The following is a 24,442-nucleotide window of genomic DNA, read 5'->3' as shown; positions in this document are numbered from 1 at the left end:
GACTGGTCGCTGAATGACACAAAGTTTAGCTAGGGAAGTGACTGTACGCTGCTTTACATCGGAGGTGGAGATCCAAAACTACTGCAGAAATACACGGAGCTCAAACGCGTCACATCTGCCGCAGCATGTCCACATGTCCTATAAACCTGAAGCCACAGACCACGGAAGCCGCGCTGCTCGTCTCTATTTATACAGAGAGAGTGGACACTGAAACGACGCACAGGTCTGCCCGCAGGCAGCGGCCGCACACCAGGCCGCCGGATGGTGTTGCTAAGAACTTGCAATGTATAACTATTATCAGACCGGCCCACCGGGAAAAGTCCCGACTCTCCCGATTGCCACTCCGCCTCTGGCCACGAGGCACCATCAAGTCACTACAATTCATGACGTTACATTTTTCTCTATGGAGATAGCCTTGTATCCCATGGATACCCTAGCTGCTTTCGTTATGTGGTCTTTCTCTGGTAAATACAAAACTACTCAAATACTGAATGTAATGCTACAAGACACGAGTATATTTTTTTTATTTTTAGTTTACCATGAAATGTGTAGCAAATTTAGGTCAAGCTCACATTTGGCCAAAAATATGAGGATGTTGCAAGATGAGAAAAATCTGTGTTCATGTTGTGGTTTTACTTAGTGACACATTCATATAATGTTATGAAGGAAGCAGGTTTTCATAACGTAGTCCATTTCTACTCGGAGGTGGTAGAAGACGGCTTTTGATTGAAGTTATTCAGTCCATTTATTTGGATAACTCATTATCACAAAAGCCATTTAAATGAAACACATGAATCTTTATTACTTCATCCAGCATTACATCCGGTGCAAACACTGAGAAACATAACCGTTGGTAGACCGTCGGTGGTCTTCACTATACATTTATTAATAGCAGTTTTTTCTAGTTTCAGTTTTATAACAAAGTGTTAAACGGGTGGAAAACATGTTTTTACGTTAAGTATGAGCTTTTAAGTCAGTTGCCACGTAGAACGACATGGCACAAACTGAAGTAAACTACATGTAAAAACCTCTCAGGGACACAAGGAAAAGAACACAATGTGGTTAAAGGCTTCTTCCATTCTGGTAAAAGCTCTGAGAAGGAAGAAAGAGAAGAGACCACTTGTGATAATGAGATCACTTTACAATGTCAACGGAGGACCTAGAAGCATGAAAACTGAGGACAGTGGCGTACATAAGCTTTCACAGAGTGCACATGCAGACATGTCAGCCAGAAATCAAATACTGGTTTTGTGCAGTAAACCTTAAAATCATATTCAATGAAGATCTCTTCTGAAACCAGGTCAAAGTATTCAGTTTAAAGAAAGTACAAACAAGTATAAAAGAAAATAATTTAATGAGAACAGAGAGGGCAGACTAAACATTCTTCACAAAAGGAAATAAAACTATTTTCCTTCCTACGTTTTCTAATGAGACCATAGTGGGGAACAGCCAGTTTTGTAAGGAGAGGGATCGTAACAAATGCACCTTGAGCCTGTTGGTACATCAGACAGTCCTTTTATTCGTATGTTCACAGCTGCTAGAGACAGCCCGAGTTGTGCCGAACATCTAGTGGTTATGCTTCTGTATGTGCCACTTAAATCTCTTCAGCCTCTAAAGAGCACGTGGCCTCTTGGGATTGATCTGCTTACTGGCTTGCTCCTCCTCCTGGAGTGTAGAGCGGAATGACTTCACTTTATCTGAGAGGAAAAGACATGATCGTAAAAAAAAAAAAAAAAAAGTGGTTAGTGTTTGCTGGAGCAGGATGTATCGTCATCGACGGGCAAACGCGTGTTTCAGTCATACCTCGGAGCTCGGTGAGGATATCTATCTTCTGGTCGAGGATCTGCTCCAGTTGAGTGGCGTACGACTCCACGTCATAATCCACCTCCTCGGTCATCTCCAGCAGCACCTTCTCATCTTCCAGCCACCGGATTGACTCCTGCTCACAGAGGACACATACAAGTGCATATTCAGTCTATGACAGGCGGAGATGAAATCGTGCCAGAAACACAGAAGAATGTCCTCTTAGTTATTACAGCCTTCACACAGATGTTACCAATGCATTTGTTAGAAGTGTTACGCTTTCTATGGAAGAACATGGGAAAACTGCTTCTGTTTAAAAGGCAGGGTTGGTAATGTTGACAAGCTAGCTAAGATATGAAAGTAGCATTTCCAGGGGGCAAGGAGGCATTTCATTGGTTCTTCCCAAGCGGACCATGAGGCAGTGATTGGTTGGCATTTTTACAAGATTACAGCAGCTACAGATGACGGATATAAAAAAAGTGTATATTGGAAAAAGTTACCAACCTTGTCTTTAATATTTACAATGTTTAGACATGTCAAAGTGGGAATCTAGCATTGTATTTGCAGACCTTCATGAATGTGTACAGAAATTACAAACGTCCTTAAAAGCAGCTGACACATCTGTCTTTGTGTATGTGGACATAAAGAAGTGAGCGAGAGTAATTCAACAGTTGTGTTGTCATGTCTTCTTCAGTGTTCTGACCTGAAAAACAGCTCGGTGGTCCTCCAGGACCTGCTCCTCCATCTCCACTAACTGAGACACTGCCTCGTGGAAGGTAAAGAGCTGGGGAGACACTTCCTCCTCCTGGGAAACATATTTACAGGGTCAACAAGGGACACAGATTTAACATGGCTTCAGCAGTTACTGCTAGGATCCCAGTGGACATTACCGTTCATTTATAAATAATGTTGATTCTTTAAAAGGCTCAAAACATTCTATTTTAACTTTCTCGCATATATATATCTAAACTATTAGGCTCCTCAACTAGGGCTGCACAATTAATTGCAATTTTATCAAAATCGCAATACGGACTAGTGCAATATCCAAATCGCAGAGAGGTGCAATATTTGTTAAAGGCAAAATATGTGTCAAAGGATTCTGAATGAAGTATTGTGGTCTATCCTACAGACTAAAGAAAATATCCCTGTTTGGTACAGATCCTCGCAAAAATCACACTAATCACTTTATTTTTTTAAATATTTTTGGGTGAAAATGACAAAAATGATACAAAAATGATCATTCCCTCCATTATCGTGAATCATATCGCAATCTTCATATCAGTCAACATAATTGCAATTAGATATTTTCCTCATATCGTGACGCCTTATCCTCAACTATAAGTTGTTGGAATACATGCCGTTTGCCACAACTTCACACCGCTTTAATAGCTTTCCAAAACAGACACTGTCTATACCAAAATTGGTGACAGGTACTTGATTATTTGGATGAGCCAAAATCAGATAAGTATGACTAGTAATTTTAAACAGTTTCTTAATTTTCTACAAAATGAATTACATCACAAGCTGCTGTATATTGATATACAGCAGTGATATGATGTTCCATATACTGAGACCTCGTGTACTTACATTCTGCTCACAGAGCAGTTTGAGATCGTCTCTCTGCGGCGAGATACTCAGCCAGTCCTCGTCCAAAAGATCCAGCTGGTCGACAGCATGGATGGTGGGTCGAACCCCCTCCATTACTTGGTTGGTGTCCACTGTCAGCTCCTTCACCCTGCAGAGAGAAGACATTGAGCCGGTTGGGACCGTTTTCTTCAAAACGCAGACCCACTCTAAACATGGCTGCTGTTTGATTTGGGGTGTGACGTTAACGGTGTGGGGGTCAAAGGTTTTCACAAACAGCACGGGATGGTAGCATCATGACAGCAGTGACATCATGCATGGGGAAAGATGACTGTGTTGGCTCTAATGGCTTTAATGAAACCTCACAGAGCTGATGAGGAATTACCGCCCTGTTCCCAGCCTGCAGGTACAGCGCTAATTCATTTGGACTATGCAAGAGGGATTACCTGCTGAGTTTTTTCAAACAAAAGCTGATCCTGGGTGCTTTTACTGAACAGCTTCAGTGTCACTATTGGCGCAAAACAGCAGCTGACACCTCATTAAGTCAATGTATGTATTCATTGTGACTAATCACACCCAGCTTTCACCGGTTGGTGGTGTCACACAGAACAAATAGAAGACACACCCACATGGGCAGACAGATGTATTGTTCTTCAGGAGTCGGTGAAAAGAAAAAAGGTTGTGTCCACAGCTTAGCCAAAGATAAAAAGTGGAAGTTAAAGCAGGGGAGGAGGATGAAAAGTGTCCCGTCATGCAGATGGAAAATAGATTTCACTAGCTTTCCACAGTGAACAGCTGATGAAATTAATGAAAGACACCAAGATGAGATCATGGTTGTTTATCATAATGTAATAAATACCTGGAGGGAGCACATGCATTGTGGTTGGTCTGTGTGTGTGTGTGTGTGTGTGTGTGTGTGTGTGTGTGTGTGTGTGTAGTTCTGTGTTTTGGGGAGTGCTTGACCTGCTGGGAGAGGTATCAGCAAAGTCATCGTACTCAAAGGTATTGGTGGGCGAGTGCTCAGAGCGACTCCCCTGACCGCCCTGAGAGAAGGGGATGTCTGACGGACTAATCCCGAACTCCTTCACTCTACACAGCGATGCCAGCCACACCATGGCACAGAAGAGCAGAGGGCGGGAGAGAAGTGGGGAAACAAAGCAGGAAAAAAGAGAAGAGAGAGCGGATACAAGAGAGTCAGACAGAACTACTGAGAGTAGGCAGAGACATGTACAATAACAACATTGATACAGCTAATTTCAATTCATACAAAAGATACTGGGGATTAAAGAGGAATTAAAGGAGCTATGATTTCATAACATTCCATAATTTCTGTTGGTTCCTGTGGCAATAATGCACTGTCCAAATCACTGTCGTAGGTTAACATATTCCCACCTGTTGGCGTAGCGTAGTGTGTTGAGGGTATTCTCGCAGGATGTCATACCAGGAGAGATTGTTGCAATCTGTGCAGAGAAAGAGAAGATAATTGAAAGTAGTACCATCTGGAAGAGAAAGGAAGACATGGACATAGGATATTAATAAAGGCAATGAACTGACCATGCATGTGCGTGAATTTTCCCCGATGAACGAGTCCCTCAGGACCTGGGTGAGCTTACTGGCTCTAAATGGGGTGTGAGGCTTGTTACGGCCAAGAGCCCTGATACACTCCTGAAACAAGAAAAGCAGAGACACATTGTATGCTAAATCAAAAATATCTAATTGGAATCACTGTGTATGTTGCTGCTAAAGTAGCCAGAAATGCTTGGCAGCTGCCCACAAACCTTCAGGGCCAGCAGGCTTTTGTTGATCTCAGCTCCCTCCAGACGAGTTTGGCGGTCAGCACTCGATGTATCAGCCCCCCTCTCATTACCTGCCAGGTCGATGAGGGAGAACTTTCCATGCATCTTCCCCTTCCTCCGAAGAATGATCTGGAAAACGGCGTGGCTGCGAGAGGAGTGTGCGTTGGCGGATGTCTGCCCTGATGTTCTGGGAGTGAGAGGAAGGAGACATGAAGATGAATAAAAGGCGAAGAGAGCAAGAAAAGAACAAATGTAGGAGAGGGAAGAGGCAAAAATAAAATATGCACGACTTTCTGTTATTTGCCATGAACATGGTGTACAAAAATATGTTATTTCTATTACAAGACATTTGCGAGTGACAGACTCATTTCATGCTGAACAAAAATAAGTGTAATGCTGTGATCATAATAACATGTAATGAACAAACACAAGAATTCTATGTCTTGCACCACTAACAACAACTAGATGGACAACGTTTCTGTTGTTATACCTGCAGCTGTTGCCCACTTCTATGAGTTTCAAGACCTCCTCTGTGCACTTGACATCCTTCTCCTGAAGCCCCACAACCTGCACCTGCTGTTTCCCATCCTCCAGCACCCTCAGCTTGGCTTTACGATTCAGCAGGTCGAACACCTAACAATACAAACACACAGTCAGCATTACTTATCGTTTTATTTTGGGTTGGGTGGGGGGTGGGGGTAGGGGGTGGAAGCAAAAACCAAAACAAATGACAACATATCACTCGCCTTTCCGCTGTAGATTTCAAAGAAGGTTGCGTACACTTGTAGATCTAACTTCTTGTAGTTGGGTTTCTTCAACATGAGAAATACATCCCGAGCTGCGTGGAAAGAGATGAGAGATCTAAAAATTGCACCAGACCAAGCCCTTTATAATTTAATAACCAAACACATTTTATTTGAACGCCTTTACTCACTAGAACACAACACACTAGCACAAAAAAACATAGTTCATTGACTTACCAGCTAATGCATAAATTCCTTTAGAGCAGTCTTGGTTCTTCCCCGAAAAATCTCCACCCATAGTCTAAAATACAGTACACAATGTAAGTATTTTTAAATTGCATACAAGTGAATTAAAATAGAGCAAAACTCTCCATAGGAACCATTAGCTTTGATCCCTAGTAAGTGATGTGGTTTTGGCTTTTTGAAGGAGTCATTGAGCGGGACTCACGTGTGTTTTTCCACTGCCTGTCTGCCCGTAGGCAAAGCAGGTGGCCATGCCCCTCTCAAAAATGGTCTCCACTAGAGGTCTGGCAGTGAACCTGCAGGTTGAGACAGAACACACATTTATTCAATACTCCATCTGCAAAAGCAAGATGTAACAGCTAACAATTATGGACACCAACAAAAAACACGTTAATTCAATTCTGTAAAACAACACATTCTCCTTATCATACGGTGTTATACTACAACTGTTGTTACAGACCTGTAAACCATCTCATTGGTGGTGCTGTCATCAAAGGCGTAGTCAAAGCGGAAGGTCTGGTTCTCCAGGTAGCGGGTGAGATCCACTTTTTGTTTAGGTTCATGAACCATCACTACGTCTTTACTGGGGATGGTGATCACATCCAAATCCTTCATGGACAACTCTGGAACCCAGCAGAGGCACGACTCTCAATCGCAATAATACTTTGGAGGAAAACGTTTAAAAAAAAAGACAACACACAATGACTGGTCACAATGTTGTTACCCGACGGAAGACCTTACCTTTCTTGTTGAGTGGACGTTTCCTCACACAAACACATATTCTGTGCTCTTCAATCTGGACAGTGCAACAAAGACAATTTCATTATATTCTTCTGTTAGGGTCAACACCGAACAATCAGGAGAGAAGGAGAAGCTACATCCACTCACCAGATCTGCGGTGGTCAGGGGCCGGTAGTCTAGACTGGCTCGGAAATCTCGGATCATATACATGATCTCATAGTTAGGGATGGTGGTATCCACCTCCTGAAGGAGTAACAAAGTGACAGAGTGAGGTGCCAGCTAATTCACCAATAGGTAGATCATTGCAATATATTTTAATCTACCATCTCAATGTCAAGAGCGTAAGTGGGTATGAAGATTGAATATAACATTCTGTTTATTAAGGAGAAAGGTGAATGAAATTGATGTACCTGAGCTCTCTTCTCCCTGAGCTCCTGTTGCTGAAGCCGGCGCCTCTCTCTCTTCTCCTGCAGTTTCTCCACCTCCTTCACGCAGTTTGACTTCCTCCGCGCTGCCATAAAGACAAGGGGAACAGTCACTCTACTGCCGTTCACAGGATATGCCAACAGCCTCTCTTTGTAAAATGGTCTCTTGCTCTCTTATTCTCCCTCCAAACGGTTTCTTCTACTTCCTCAGTCTTTTCCCTTGGCTTGAGCAGTATCTTTCTCCCAGCGAGTCTTTCCTTTCTCATGGTAGTCCCTCAAAACAGAAGGGAGACTTTGGGCTATTTTTAACAAAGCAGAACAGGGATAGTGCTCAAGCACAAAGGACGCAGTGGCTGGCGCAAACTGCCTCCAGTATAACACTAGCTTCTTTCTCTACATAAATAAAAGGCCTATACAGTATGTTCAAAACCTTCTCTCCTAGCGTATACGTTCTATCTGCATCCTAAAACACAACTGGACTGAGGGACTGCTACAAGAAATCATTCACATTGTGCGATATGTACCCTGTATTACTCCAATTACTTGAAATTAGAGGTGGAAATGATTTAAATCTACCAGTAATCAAACAGAAGCTGATTCAAAATCTCACAACACACCCACAGATTAGTGGTGTTTCAGGTCAATCACAAACTATTAGTAACCATAATAAGAGAACACAAGTTAGCAAACGTGAGTAAAAAGCCCCTTCCGATTGCTTGCAGAGTTCATAAAAAACAGTGTTATCTGATTAGCTCTGGCTTGCTGCTACAGCCCCAGCTTCCCACTGTAAAGCCTGGCCGCAGCTCTGCAATACACTCCTGGCCTCCCGTTGGCTCCAGTCCCTGACAACCCAGACTATCAGAGCAGAGGGATTAATAATCTACCCTAATCTGGGAGGAGAAGATGAGCTGGGTCAGCAGCTGGACAAGGCAGTATAAGAGGGATGCAGCACCATCACTACTTGAGGGTTGCTCTGTCTCACAGGTGGTGGGAGAGCTAAGCCTTTCCCTCCTTCTCCCCTTATTTCATCAAATGACAGTGAGCGATTGGATGGAACGGGAGATAAAGAAAAAGGTTATTGTTGTCGTCTGAGCTTTGAGAAGTAACGCACAGTGCCACAGGCTTTTCCACACGTGTACTTGTGTGTGACTCAGCAAAAATCTGACAGGGAAAAGACAGAGTGCAGTCAGCCAGCAGCACAAACATTTTTTCCCCGTCTAATACCCAGAAAGCCTGTCTGCTGGATGGATTGTGTTTGTGCTACTTTCCCACCACACCACAGCTCGGAATAGTATCTGGCAGACATTTTGGGTGTACAATTTACTCGTAAGACTAGAGGACTCTCAGTTTCTATTGGGAACTCTATTAGAATCACCATAAGGCATTGAGGGCAGGGGAAGCATGCAGGTGATACATACAAAGCTGTCCAAACTCCTTTCTGGATAGCAGGTGATGTGAGGATTCTGTGATAAACATGCGGTCAACAAAAACATGACACATTAATAGTTTTATAGATGGCCTAAACCAATTAATCAAAAATACTGTAGTGTTAAAAAGCGATGGAATTGTTCACAACTCATTTGATAACATTTTTATCATCAATTTCATTTTTTTTTATTTTATAAAGAAGATCATATCTGGATTTGGATTTCAAACCCCTTACGAGTTTGTTAACTCTAGGCCAAATGTTTACAAGTAGTTCGCTGAAAACATTATTTTCTGGAGAAAGGTCCCGGTTAGATCACAGCTTCGGTTAATTATAAAACAAATGAGTGTTTTGATCACGTTACCATTCTGCAGTTGCTGTTGCTGCTGAGCTTGAGTGAGCTGTGTAGGCTGCAGAGATGGGGGTGGGGGTGCAGGCTCTGGTTGTTGAGGCTGTGGTTGTCTGGCCCGGGTCGGAATCCCTGAAAACACAAAACCATAAGATTAATAATGATTAAAAAAAAAATAGAATTAATTCAATTTCTATGGTCTGGAGCCTTGTAGTTGATACATGAGCTTCATGTTTTCAGAATTATGCGCATAGTTCCATTTTGTGTGTGTATACAATGGATAAAAAAACTGTAATACAGCATTTCTTTCCGGGACATGTCACGCCAGACAACCGGTTGTCAGTGGTCACTGGTGTGACCAGTGTAATTTAACTATTCCCCGAGAAGTGCATGAAACAAACCTCTATTATCCCTGGACGGAGCGTCATTCTTAGTAGGTGCTATCGTCCGACGGTTCTGCAAGAAAAAAACAAAAGCTACAGTAAAATATTCTAGCTAAGAGAATTAGGGTTTAGTGAATCCTAATTTCACTTCTACATAATTCATAGCTGTTCTGGATCTGAAAAAGGAAACGCATACTTTTTTTTTCATTTAGTTTTCAGCCCCTTTTGCCTGCCTCTGCAATGTAGTAGAGATACAGAAATAGACAAAGCCTGAGATTCAGATTAGTAACAAGTACTGAGGTCTCCTTTATCAACACTGTTTGTGATGATGCTGCTAATGCACGCATATTAAAGTATATTTAAAAAAGGAATGAGAGTAGACCTTGTCCAAATCACAAAAGGCTGAAACTCCCTGTATATTTTTTGTTAGGATGATTCTTGTACAGGTTATGGATCTACTTTATTACATAATCTACTTTACAGGTTATGGAGCTACACAACCAAAAAGTACTTCAATTATAAAATGGTTACAGGCCAAAAGTACAGTATCCTATTAGAGTAGTTATTTATGTTCGAGCAACATCATCTTATTTTACATTGCCTCACAGTTTTTCACTTTAAATGTGTTATATGTTGAAAACTAAAATCGGATTGTATTGGATAGCAGGTTAAATCCCCAGTGCAATGTTTACCAAATTAATCCCAGTGTTAACGTGACAACATGGTGCAGTGACAGTCCTAACCTACTGTGCACCACACGCAGTGTACTTAACAGGACCAATTAGTTGGTTACCTCGAAGGATCCAGGTTCTATATTAAGGTCCAGTAAACTGCCGCCACATAACTACCTGAGCCAGTCTGAGCACTTTAGATGCACTGTCCCTCACATGGAGGAGGGAATGAAAAAAGAAAGTTGCATTTTTGTTTAAACAATCCAAACGATATTACACCAATTTGTTACTACAAGTTGTGTGTACTCACCTTTGCAATTTTATTGACCTTCACGCATGTCGGTGTAGGTGGGGGTGGAGTCTCTGGACTAGGGGCAATTTCCTCATCTGGAGCCACATCTGGGTTAAGTGCAAATATACTCTCCAAGTCAATCTGTCCGAGAGGGGTATTAATGCCAACAGATTACATAAATGCCAATTAACCGATGTTTGGCATAAGACAGTGTAACACTCTATTCATGTTTTTACTACATGTTCACATACATTCAATATAAAAATCCTCTGAGTCAATCCTAGAAAAGCCTGTACTTAATTTGTACTTAAAGCTATAGTGAGTAGTTTCTGTCGTCCCCATGAGGAATTCTAAGTAATGACAACAACACTGTCGGCGCATCCACATGATACAAGCCTTCCGTGATTGCGCACGCGCCCCCACCCCCCTCCTCCACACAGTTGCTAGTAGCCAAAGACGACACGAAGGATTACAAAAACATGATGGACTCTTCCGAAGAGGTAATTATCTTCACCCGAGCTTCTGCGCAGGAAAATCACCGGACGCCACAATCTTCTGAACATAGTCATACTGAGAGAGTTGTATGGAGCTGATAGTCTTAATTAGCTTTGTAGCAACTCATTTGGCAATGGCTTGAATGTAACGGACGTTCAATAATATCAAAAAGATACGCACTAAAGCTTTAAGTTAAACAAATTGTAGAGATTTGTTTTCACTTTGCTGACATGTAAAAAAAAATTAAAAAAAACTGAATTACATTCACCATGCAATGCTGTAAAACATGAAAAAAAGAGTTTAAAACTGTTTTATGAGCGCTGCAAGTCATTTCTACAACACAGTACAGCTCAGCTTTTAATTTGTAGTAATTTGTTTAATAATCTCCCTATAAGCAAACAAGCAGAGAGACAGGCTGTAGCAGAGGTTTGGGCTTCACATCAGTCAGACTTGTATCACAATCTAATGACTTTAATGTTGACTTGATAAAATAAAATAGACTTGCATCTTGACTTTGACTTCAACACCAATGACTTGAGACTTCACTTGGACTTTGACTTGAATGACCTGATATCCCCCATAGCCCAGAGATAAAAACAATTATGCTTCTATTAGTAGCTCGTGAGCATTTATTAGTGAGCAACAAACAACTGATGCAGTGTAATTTGCCATACTTCTATGGGCTCAAGACCAGATCTAAAGCAGTGATTCTCAACGACCACCAATAAGCTTACTTTTTAACAAGTACTAAATTAATTAACATTTTTTTAACCTACTATATCACTTTTTAAAAACGTTGACAGAAGTCATTTTTTCAACATACAGGTCCTTATTGGCTTGCTTTTCAACTATGAATGTATTTACCATTGTAGTACATTGTAAGTGACAAGAATACAAGCTAATGAAAGCTGCTGTCTGAATGAGGAAACTATGAACTTTTACCAGCCACTACGTAGGTTAAGTATGTGGTACCAAATAGTCACAATCACAGTGTGATAATGTGATTTTTTCATTCGAGATTTGGTAGCCTAAATGTTGTAGTCAGCAATATTATTGTTCGACGTTCAGTTAACCAGAGAAACAGAAGGAGAAAGTGAAAAAGAGAGAAGGGAAAATACAGACAGAGAGCTTCAGATGATGCAAGATAATGATTTACTAGATATCAATTCACTGTCCAAATGAAATGTTAATACCATATCACTTTACAGCATCTCACTACACCAGGGCAATATATTAGTGGGTCTATCTATAGCAAAATAAAACACAACATACAGTGAGGCTTCATTGCTGAGAAGTGGGATATACTGTTAGGTATACACAGTGTGGGCCATATGACAGCGTTACAGACCGTTAGTTCACGCACATTAGCTGATCAGGCGATGTCTGGCGGGACTGTAGTACATGCAGGCTGGTTGTTAGGGGTGTAAAGATTCACCGATACGAACCGGTATCCGGTTGTATTATCCCAGATACGACTACATCGATACACGGAACCCTCGATCGATCTAATTGGACAAAGCTTCGGCTGATGGCCCGGTTCCAATGTTACGAATTGGTTGACTGAAGCTTGCTGTCAACTCAACAAGGCTGCTGTGGTGTTTGCAAAGCCGTTGAAAGAGACGGATGTGTGTTTATGTGCGAGGGAGACAAAAGCCTTGCCATTTTTGTGATGAAGGACTTGGTCATTCATGTTCAGGGTGGCTGGGATCAGTCAATCAGCGCTATAGTTTAGGTTTGTAGAAAATACATATGCCGACTGCTAGGTTTCGTTTTTGGAGTGAGAGGAATACATTGTGGATATTGTGACTTGTACTAGCTGCGGTCTGGGAGTCATCCATCCACGTGTGCTTTCATAAACATGTGAGTGGACTGGTATACATACATACAGATATTTACGTTTATATGTTCTAATGCGATATGATCTGTACAGTAACATTAGCATAAAAGTCTGCTAGCCGCATGCTAACGCTCACAACAGTATTATTGTGTTCACGTGTACTCATGTAATACCGTTAATGATTATTATTGGAGTGCTCATAATGGTTGTGTAACGTGGACCTGTGTGTTTGAGTTACTGTCTCTAAGATTACAGCAGCAAGAAGGCTGCGCTTTATTTAGTATGAAGCTAATGTGTATGTTTTTTGGTTTTAAGTGGCTAGCTAATTAGGTTGAAGTTATACTATTAGCATGTCCTAGCTTTGCTATTCCCTGGTCCCTTTTATGAAATATATATTTATTTGAAGGTAGGCAATGCTTCTTTTTCAGAATTGGCTTATTTTAATTTATAATGGAAAATGAATGTGTTCACATTGAAAGAATATTAACTGTATCTATCAGACTGAATCGTACTGAATCGTTTTAACCTTGAATCAAATCACTCTGAATCGTCCCATATTAAAATGCATCGTCCCTGAACCGTATCGTAGTCCACGTATCTAAATACGTATCTGATTGTTTTATAAAAGGAGAGATACGCACCTCTACTGGTTGTGTAGTCATCACAGCTCCTGAATGCCTTTGAATGCATTATTTATTGCTGTTGAAAAAAAAAAAAGCACATGGTGGTGCTTTGAGTGGTAATAAATGGTCATTTACCTCTTTCCCTTTTGTGTCTCCATTTTCTATCCACTCCACTGTGACACTCTCGTTGTCCTCATTCAGTGAGGTCACCATAGCCTGGTGTATACGCCCTGTGAAAGTATCATAGACAAGAGAAACACAAACATCAGACAGGCATACTAACACCTAAAAGTGAAGGCAGTGCACAAATACCCAAACCAGGGCCCAAATTATTTTAGGGCCCTTGCAAGTTTGGTAGCAACAATGGTGGCAATATTTCAATTTAAGTGGCGCAATAATGGCCATGCATGTGCTACTCACCACCTCATGTTTTAGTAATGAAAAAGACACACACACACACACACACACACACACACACACACACACACACTACCTTGTGCATTAGCAACGTAATGTATTTAGTAGGGTAATTACAAAAGGTCTAATTACCACCTGCAGGCCTGATCAGATCTGTACCTAGTAGTAGGCCTGTTAAATTAGAACTTTATTTAGAAATGAAGTAAGGTTGGAAAAACCTGAAAAGGGTTGTATGTTTTTAAGAATGTTTTCTCAGGACACGCTGATTGTCTGTGTACTGCAGTGTCACTGACTGCAAATAGGGCTGGGTGGCTGCTGGGGATTCAATATTATTGTTTAGCAGCTTTTAGCTTGCGCAATGATACATATTTATATTATCATTCTATCGCTAAATAAATGAATCTGTGTGCAAGTTGTAATTAAAAAAATAAGAAATTGAGATGTGAACTTGTTTTACATGTATGAAGAATTTGGTGACATGTAATGCAAATAGTGGACCACAGGCTGTTGCTTTGTCAGTTTAACATACTCTATCTATCTATCTATCTATATCTAAACCTGGCCCTAAACCTCACAAAAAAATTATGAAAACAGCTTGTTACACAGCAGTGTTTAATGTTTGGCATTAGGCAGAGGCTACTCTTAGTAAGATCTGATGAGTTTTGATAATGACCCTTTGGAGACAATCGCTGATAATAGAGACAAGCACAGCTGCTGCAGCAAGCCTGTATGCTTCTCTCCGCCTCTCTGTCTGCAGCGTAATAATACCAGCTGTAAAGAGCCTGTTCAGCCCTCCCATCTTTGTCTATATGGACTGTATGCTGTAAATTCCCTGTACGATCCAGGGAAACACCATGTTCCCTTATCCATTATTCAGGAGTCACACAGGGAGCTAGCGAGCAAAGATGCTTTTAGTGTTCCCAACTGCTGAACATTTCACTGAGTTACCTTACAATGGTTTTATTTGGCAAAATGTAAAAAAAGCAAATATTGTCATAAAACAGGGAGAGTTGTGGGGAAAAACATGTTTGTACTCTGAAGATCAGGAAACTCTGGCTTAAGAGGGTGGACGTATCCCATATACTGTATTAATAAAATAATACATTCACTATACTTAGTAAATCAACTGCAGTTTTGACATGCATACATTTAATCTGTTAACATTGATTGACAATGACTAGACAATACTGCTATGATACATTCTGTAGTATAAAAGACTACATTTTACCCAAAACACACACCACACACTTCAAGTGACCTGATCTAACTTAACATTGCAATCATTTTGAATACATAAACCAATGAAAAATGAATGAACAATAGGGACGTCAACCTTACAACCAAGCCTTATCCTCCATCAGAAACGGCTGTAGTAGTCCCTATAAATCTCTACATTACTGGTTGAGTGAGCGCAAATATTTAGGTACTATGTCAAGGCCACGTACAAGTAAGCCACAATATTACAATATATGAATGACAAAAGCTCATTAGGACAGCATAACGAGAGCTAAATGACAACATTCTTCTTCTCTAAAACACTGTGGAGCTCCCGTTTCCTTTCAAGCATATCTACTTGAACAGGTATGACTTAATTTAAACGCTACAAAGGAAAGTTCAGTTCACATCAACAACACTATTCACAACAAACTCCAAACAGATGGGTGAAATGTTAAAAAGGTGTTGGCCAGCACTAGTCTCGCATTGCCAGACCCTCCTCCACAGCGCCGTGGAGGAGGGTCTGGCTAGTCCACACAACATCCCCGGACAGGAGGAAAAACGTGTTCTGGTTTATTGGCATTTCTTTACACCAATCTCAATTGCCTTGGGCGGCGGTAGCCGGAAGAGTGTTGAGACACGCCACTGCTGCAAGTGACTGCAGCACTGTTTCCAAATGTTTCCGAAAAAATGCCGGAGTAGAGTGGATGTGAGATCATTTTTGTTTCAAAACATTTAAAAATGAAAACGTAGTGTGGATGTAGCCTCAGAGAATTTACAGTGACAACAAAGGGTCAGGCAAAGCCCTCCAAATTACTGCTGCTTCCTTTGGCTAAAGTCAGTAGTTACATTTGAGACCACAGCCTTCCTATTGGTTCATATTTCATACGACTCTATTCAACAACATGCTGCGTAAGTAACTGCAGAGCAACACCTTCTTCCAAACCACTTGCGTGGAAAAGTTTTGTTATGTAACAACCAGTAAGTCTTAGTTAATCATAGAGCTGCAACTAGTGAATATTTTCATTATCGATTAATTCTGCCGATTATTTTCTAGATTACACGTAAGGTTTATAACATGCCAGAAAATGAAAAATGTCCATCCCAGCCTTGAAGTCCAAGGTGATGTCTTTATCCCAAAAATATTCAGTTTAATTATATAAAACAGAAAAAAAGCCAGACATCCCCATATTTAAGAGGCTGACAGCTGCATTTTCTGCCATTCTGCATGAAAAAAAATACTTGTTTTATTTTTTATTAATTATCAAAATAGTTGATTATTTATCTGTGGCTCGACTATTAATTAGTCATCTAATCGCTGGAGCTCTTCATTAGAAAATACGAAAACTACCCACAGTGTTGCCTGTCCCGATATAGTAAGCAATCAAATTCCAACATTAAACCAGCTTCACAGAAATAAATGAAGTGATCCGTTTCTTCCTAACTCCGCTGACTTAGAAAAGATGTTTGTTGTATCAACCAGCTCGCAGTGACATCCGTACAGCACTTTGTCTCTTTTGTTTACATAATACAGTATGTATCTTGATATAATGACCCCAATAACGTGGAGGGGGTAATGCCAGCACAGGTTAACAGACGTAATGAACAGAATATGTGGACTGGGGTTGAAAACATAACAATGAAAAGGCATTCAAGCAAGGGTGCTGCTTGAAGAAATCTTATACAGTTATCAATTTTGCAGACTACAATCTGCACGGAGGCCACAGTAACACCATACACAACAATGGGAATGGAGGGGGCCCTTCTAACATGTTGCAGCCAGAGGTTGAAAGACCTAGGGAAACAAAACCTAGCTCTACACCATCACCATTACATATTGCCTTCTCTGCACATCCAGAGAAGACAGGGTGTCATAATGTGACAGGGATGAAACTGAAGATTATTTTTATTCTTGATTAAATTATCAAAATTTATTTTACTTGTTATTCACTTGATCAAAAATATTAAATGACAGCTACCTAAGTCCAAACTCCATTGAAAAAATATTGCTTTATAGCCTATAGTTAATATAGAGACTTACTTTAAAAAAAGAACATATTTTTGTAATTGATAACTGACTTAAATGTTTACCAATGATCACATTTGATTATGCCAGGTGACTAGTGATTTAATAATTTATTGTTTCAGCATGAGAAAAAAGCCTTCAGAAAAGGTTCAAGGCCACGTCACCTGTCTGATCCAGACACACTGCTGTGTAGCTGTACTTTGCTGATGAAAGGAACATTTAATTTCTCTCCAGAAATCAGAAGTGTACCGGCCTACCTACCTCTTGCTCACATACACACATTTTCTGTAACTGAACGCCCTGTTCACTGTGTCCCACTTATATACTAAACTTGGCTGAATGGATAGACTGACACCTACTAGTAGCTAAAGGGGCTTAGAGGGGGTGTTTCAAGCACTGCTAAGCCCAAGGAACAAACAGCCTTAAATGCATCAGTTTCATTACAAAACCAAAGGCACTCATTATAAAACTGCGTCAACATGTCACAGACTGAGAACAATTATGCAGCTCTTAATTACTAAGCTGGTAGGTGACATATGTCTCTTCACTCTACTTTTAAAGACACTACCATGTCTCACACAAAAATGAATGCCCAATAACAGATAATCTATGTCCAACAGTAAACAAGGGATCTAGTATTGAATTAAAAAGGCATACAAAGTAACTTAATTGTATCTACTCAATAAACAGCACAAAATAATTCTCTATGAGATCTTGCTCTCATCAGGGCTGACTGTCAAAAGAAAAAACACAGGGGGAGCAAAAGACACTCCTGGCAGAATCTAGGAAGCTGGCTGCAACAGATGGGGTGGTGGCCTGAATATGGCTTGAATCTGAACCAGCCCCACCACCAACCCCCCAGAGAGAGGGCAATCCCTGCCCTGGATGCAACACCAACCAGCAGGGACATGGATGAACAGAACCAAACTCTCACTAGGCCCTGCTGAGCATTTCTTTCACATCTGAGTACTGAGGACAGAAATGCCTCAGGGATGATTGAGTTAAGAATACATCATCATTAACAACAGCAACCAATAAAACAATTACAATAAACACACCCTTGCCACTAGATTTGAATGTTTTTTTTATTGTTTTTTTTTTAGAATGATTTGTTCAAGAGTATTTGTTGTTGGGTTCATTGCAAAACTGGGTGTAGCCTAATCCTGGAATGACAGAAACTTTTCAGTCATCGTTTGCTGCCTGGCCCTGAAGCAATGTTCTACAGCTACACAAGGCAGGCAGAATACAGCTGATATTCACATAGAGAAGAGTCATACAACAAGCTGCCTCTCCCTTTCCCTGTCTACTCCTATGTTAACACTTGACCAGCTAAAGTGAGTGTATTGAAATCCCAGTTTCCCTGTGATAGCAGGAACGTTACTTCTGTAAGGAAGTAAGCACACAGTACAGTATACAGCTGCCATAGGCATTTCATACACTACTGTTTGATTGACTTCATTCTAGTTATCTTGGCATAACTTACATTATTAAAACTAAAATCCCTTGCTATAAGAGGTGTTCCAAGAAAGTTTCTAAAACCACAATTATCTCCATAACCAATGTAGTAACTAAGATACGTGTGATACGTCTGTCTATGGTGTTATTGGTGTATATAGGCTATTTAGTCTTTTATTTTTGTATTATTTACCATGTAATTTCTGTATTACTTAAATTGCCTGGTTTTATTTGCCCAAGTCCTGAAATGTTTTAATTATGGGTCAACAATGTAAAGCACTTTGTAACGTTGTTCTGAAAAATGCTTAAATAAAAGTTTATTATTTGTATTATACATAACGTTAGCATTTCAAATGTGTGATTTAGTTTAGTATGCTCAGTAATGACACACATTTAATAACCTGAATAAAGTATCTAGCTACATTGGGCATAAACTACAGCCAAAATGGAAAACTACTTGTCAACTAAATGGATGGTTGTTAGTTTTCACTACAGTTTAACTGCTGTAGCTAATAAAGCCGGTTGTTGGCGATATTAGCTAGCTAGCTAGTGTTAGCCGTTTAGCTAATCATAAGCTAATGTTGCTCTATCGCAAAACTAACGTTAGCTTGGTTAGCAAGTTAGCTAGCTTAACTAATGTTAAATTTCAAATCCGTGATATAATAAATCATTTAGGTAGCTAGCTATACAGTGGCACTAACGTTGGTGTTTTAGCTTCGTTCATTTCCAATTGAACGCATTTGATATTATTTAACGATATGAAATAACCGCTAAAGACAAATCTCTCTTGAATTGCAGAGAAGCTAACAAAGGTAAGAGCTCATTCAAAGGCTTTGGCCATGTTGAAGCACTCCGCCCTGACAGCACTGCTTATATTAATGTTTTCGTGTAGCTAACGTGAACGTTACGCTCTCTAGCCAACAGCACCGCAGCAACAAAGATCCCCTAACAACTTGTACAGTGCGACCGACGGGGAAAGAATGGACAGGGCGAAACTTACCATCACTGCGCTTTATCTCCACATAAGTACCAACGACAATCTTCCCAAAACACGACGCCATTCTACATTACTTAAACAATTAACAGAAACAGGACTAAAGACTTATTATGAGCCGGGTATATGCAGCTTCTTGTGTTTGGCAGTCTTTAGTCGGGTTAGGAAGATGCAGGCAACAGAACGAGCTAGCATTACGTAGCAACCAAGAATAGCAAAGTATTTCCTGCCCTGTATTTTTCAAAATAAAATCAGAATGAGATTTATTGCATGGAATTCGCCTTGGTGTGTTTGGTGCATACAATAAAAATGTGAAAAATGAATAAACAATAAACACTAGAGCACAATACTGATACATGTAAGAACATGAATATAGAATAGGAATATTACAATAAAAACATGTGCAAGATACTATGACTATTATGTACAATGTAACTGTTTTTAAGGCTGTACGGTTTTGTGCAGCCTGCATATATTAGTCCAGGATGTGTGTTAATGTAACGTGTAGTGACTGTCGCTGGGGTCTTTTTTTTTTTACAGACTTTATTAACACAGTATTTTTACAATACAAAAAAAAAACCAACGGTACAAGGAGTATTTTATCCAATGTGCACATAAAAATACAGCTTTCAGTTCATAAAAATAACCAACTTAAATCATGTGGCAATGTTGTCTATAGTGTTCCTCAGGAGATGAGAAGTCTAAAGCTTTTTTGTTTTTAATTAGCCTACTTTGCATACAGAGTCAAAGAATGTCTGAAGTTAACCTTAAAACAAGTTTTTGCTGGTAAGAAACTGAAGAAATCTGGCCTTGTGAATATGATATTTGCCTAAAAGACACAACAATTTTATCACGCCATCAACTTCCTTGTTATTTGACTCTACCTTCAAAAATAAGACCATACATTCTGTTATAGGGACCAAGACCTTATGAGTCTCCCAAATTAATAAAGAAATCTGCATCCAAAAGTTACATGAATGAGTACAAGCATAAAATAAATGAGACAAGGACTCAATCTCCTCTTTACAGAAGGAACATACAGGGGAAACATCGGATCTAAATTTATGAATAAATTCATTGCATGGATAATAACTGTGTAAAATTTTAATATGAGTTTCTTTAACCTTATTGGGGACCCTGACTTTGAATAGAAGTAATAACACTTCTGATATAAGCATTGTTACAAGAACATTCCTCAAGAACCTTTCCACCCAGCCACAATCTAGGAATCATCCCTACGAAAGGTTCATATGAAAATGACGCTTTAATAAGAATCAGCAAATTAGTGGCTATACTTTTAAGAACTCTGGAATGTTGAGTTCAAGAAATGTCCAATAATCTGTGATGGATAAACTCTTCATAGGTAGCTAGGTCCCCCCTCTCATTTAGAAGTTCAGAAATGATCACAATACCTTGGTCATACCAGTCCTTAAGAAATAGGGTCTTATTTCTATGTACACACGTGTGTGGAGAGAAGTTGTGCTTGAAAGCAATCTTCCATGTCTCAAGGGCTTGTTTATGGAAGTTGGCAAGTTTGACAGGTAGTTGACCTGGGAGAAAATTACAGGAAAGCAAAAACCTTAATCCACCACACTTGTCAAACACCAAGTGGTGAATATATAAAATATATAAATAATTCTGAACTAAAATGTTTTAGCCAATAAATAATAATAAATTCTATTTATGGCTTAACAAAACCAAAACATGAAGGCCTCCTTCTGAATAATATCTAATGAGTGTTTTCCTCTTTATATACTTGTTTATATACTTTATTTTTCCAAATGAATTTGAATAAGAGTGAGTCAATAGCTGCACACGTTTTCTGGTCAACATATAAAGCTGAAGCTGGAAACACCAATCTGGATAAGCCTTCCGCCTTAGAAAGTAAAACACGCCCCAAAACAGTAAGGTCTCTTTGCAACCAACAGTTAAAAATGGTTTTAGTTTTTCAACTTTAGGTAAAAAATGTTGAGAGATCCTTTCATCTGTAGATTTACTTATAGTGATTCCCAAATATTTTTATAACTTAATAACTTTTTTAAAAGTCCTATGACATACTGCTTTTTGGATGCTATATAGGCCTTAGTGGTCCCCTAATACTGTATCTGAAGTCTATTTCCCGAAATTCAGTCTTGGTGCAGAACTACAGCCACTAGAGCCAGTCCCACAATGAGCTTTCCTTTAAGGCCCGGACACACAGAGCCGATAATCGGCCGTTGGACAGTCTGACGAGGTCAGTGACTCAAGTCTGTTCGGTGTGTTCCGTGCCATCGTCCATCCGAGGGGCCGTCGTCCTTCATTTTGGCCGATTTGACATGTATAATCGGCGGGGCGGGCACTGCCGGCAGTCGGACTCAAATGACCCATCTGATTGGTAGAGTGCTAACCAGGAAACGGGGAGCGGAATGAGTGTGACTAGAGTCTCTCAAAATCTGACAAAATCTTTTAAACTGACCTTTGTTGATCTGAAATGACGACAGATTCAACAACTGCATGGCCTATTTCTCGCTTAAAATGTTTTAAGAAACGCGTTTTGGTGAACTATTTTAGTACAATATGAGATCATATTCTGAACAAGCCACCATGACAGTTTGTCTTTCAATTTCCGGAGAAACCAGACCCACGTGACGCGTTCGTCCAATCAGCTGCCGGTTTTCATTTTTGGGTGACAATACAGATTAGCGCCATTTGCTGTTATGGAGACGTATTACGTCTCGTCGCTTTGGTGTGTTCCGAGGCACTTTTCTGACCAATTTAGGGAGACTGATCAGCCCAACTGCCTTTTCTGCCGACGTTTGGCCGTTGGCTCTGTGTGTCTGGGCCTTTAGAATGTGCCATTTCTGTGTCTGTAGCTTTAAATGCTATTGAGGAGGAGAGAGGGGGGGCAAGGTGGAGGGTGGGGTGTAGTCTTGACCAACTGCCACTTGCTTGTTTGCAAGCCATGATATCTCTCTCTTTCTCATGGGTGGGCCAAATTCTCTGGGCGGGCAAAGCAGAGAAAGGGGAGGTAACCTTGCTCCTTATGACCTCATAAGGAGCAAGATTCCAGATCGGCCCATCTGAGCTTTCATTTTCTCAAAGGCAGAGCAGGATACCCAGGGCTGGGTTTACACCTATCGCCATTTCTAGCCACTGGGGGACCATAGGCAGGCTGGGGGAACTCATATTGATGTTAAAAAACCTCATGAAGTGAAATTTACATACCATGGGACCTTTAACCTTTATATCATCTACTGAAAGGATATCAGAATCGTCTACAGCCATTATTTCACACTTATCTTTATTAATAGGGAGGCCTGATGCAAGAGAAAATGTTTTAACGGCATCTATAATGATGGGTATCTGAAGCCCATTTTGAAGAAATAAACAAGTATCATCAGCCAGCTGGCTAATGGTTAGAACATGGTCACCTATGTTCATACCCTCGACCCCAACGCAGTTAACAATAAACAAATTAAGAAGTTCTGCATGTCAAAAACAAAAAGGATAAAATAGGGCACCCTTGTCTAGTCCCACGCTTGACTTTAAAACGAGAAGAAGTGCCATGTGCTAAGGGCAACTATTGATGTTAGTATAGAATGTACTTATGATATTCCTGAAGTTTTCTTCAAACCCCAAATATTATAAAGCCTCCAAAATAAAAACAGTGTTCAACATAGGGCTGGACGATTAATCGAAAATGTATCGACATTGAAATTCTGTCAAAGCTGTTATCACCGTATTTTTCCCATGACGATAATTTCGAAAGTTTATTTCTGTTGATAGGGATACTTTAGCCCCTTTGGCAGGACAGCATTTTAGGGGTCCTCACGGTGTGCTTTTTTCAGAGGGATGTTATCATCAGCATCCAGTTTGTTTTTTGGCATAGTCATACTTGTTTCAGATTTCCCACTGCCCCATCCATTTTCTCCTCAGTAGTCGACATGTCGGCAGAGTGAGGTATTTCCCCAAGTTAAGACGCCAAGCTAACAAGCGGACAGCAGTAGTAGCTAACTTTAAGCTAACCATCACTTCACAGCATAATCTAGCTCGCTGTCGTCGATGACGAAAGTTCCGAAAACCCCCACAGAAAAGTCAAAAATGGGTCAAAGTTTCACAAACAAACCTCATAACGTTCTTCTTAACGGTAGAAAACTATTAACATGTCTCTTGGCCTTGGGCAAACAAATTCAAGTCTTGAGCAGAGAAAAATTTGCCAGAGCACCAAAAAGACATCTTGCAGTGGCGCCATCTTGGCCTCTAATCTAGACACACATGTCTATCGTCACATGTCCATAGACACACTTCACACGTCTATAGACACACGTCTATAAAACATAAAAGCTTATGTGGAAACACATATAGCTCAGCAATGAAGCCACCCACATCTTACATTATAAACAGTAGAGAGAAGAGGGTCTGATATTATCTAAATAATGGTCAAGCTCATTTTGAAATGCAGCAAAGGAAGGTTTAGAGTTTCTAAACCTGCATTTATGAATATGGAGTTTGACAAGAATAAAAATAAGATTTATAATAAAATAATGATTAACCTCCTCCTTTCTGAAATCATAAAACACAAGCACATTTTTATAGGTGAAGGAGAAATTAACAATGATATGTTCTTGAATGAAACAAAGGACATCAGACGAAAACTTCACAGTATGAGCACAATTCCAAAATAGATGCAGAGCAGTTTCAGGCATGTTAGAGCAAAAGGAGCAATCAGTATCAATGTCATTTTAAGCCTCTTAGTAAGATATACTTTTGGAGGATCAAATCTATGAATCAATTTGTAGGAAATTTCTCTCACTTTGTTAGTTAAGAGATATTTAAGTTGATAGTTTGTTTTTTCGTTTGAACCACGAAACGAACAAATGGAAATAGCATTTTTTTTTCTTTCAATTTTGTGTGTGTGTGTGTGTGTGTGAAACCAGACATCAAC

The 24,442-nt window shown here is 40.1% G+C and overlaps 1 protein-coding gene across 4 annotated transcripts; it reads right to left on the bottom strand.

The window, feature by feature from the left end:
- Nucleotides 1-776: 776 nt before the first annotated feature.
- On the bottom strand, nucleotides 777-19,740 carry LOC144518131 (kinesin-like protein KIF2A). 4 transcript variants are annotated; one of them, XM_078250560.1, is made up of 22 exons: nucleotides 19,525-19,740; nucleotides 13,547-13,641; nucleotides 10,475-10,597; nucleotides 9,512-9,566; nucleotides 9,126-9,242; nucleotides 8,754-8,798; nucleotides 7,321-7,421; nucleotides 7,058-7,153; nucleotides 6,911-6,965; nucleotides 6,630-6,792; nucleotides 6,375-6,465; nucleotides 6,164-6,227; nucleotides 5,930-6,021; nucleotides 5,674-5,816; nucleotides 5,166-5,370; nucleotides 4,942-5,052; nucleotides 4,780-4,847; nucleotides 4,351-4,476; nucleotides 3,391-3,538; nucleotides 2,507-2,608; nucleotides 1,804-1,939; nucleotides 777-1,697 (listed from the first exon to the last, which is right to left on the bottom strand). In XM_078250560.1, the coding sequence occupies exons 1-22, from the start codon at nucleotides 19,583-19,585 to the stop codon at nucleotides 1,612-1,614; spliced, it is 2,283 nt and encodes a 760-aa protein (XP_078106686.1). In that variant the 5' UTR covers nucleotides 19,586-19,740; the 3' UTR covers nucleotides 777-1,611. The 4 variants fall into 4 exon arrangements, with proteins under 4 accessions (XP_078106686.1, XP_078106689.1, XP_078106687.1 ...); XM_078250563.1 differs by lacking the exon at nucleotides 4,351-4,476 and having other exon boundaries at nucleotides 19,525-19,739; XM_078250561.1 differs by lacking the exon at nucleotides 8,754-8,798 and having other exon boundaries at nucleotides 19,525-19,739.
- Nucleotides 19,741-24,442: the final 4,702 nt, after the last annotated feature.

This window comes from Sander vitreus, chromosome 5 (assembly GCF_031162955.1).
Source record: "Sander vitreus isolate 19-12246 chromosome 5, sanVit1, whole genome shotgun sequence".
Classification (NCBI taxonomy): Eukaryota; Metazoa; Chordata; class Actinopteri; order Perciformes; family Percidae; genus Sander; species Sander vitreus.
The sequence above is the reverse complement of the archived record's forward strand: the minus strand, read 5'-3'. Positions and strand labels throughout refer to the sequence as shown.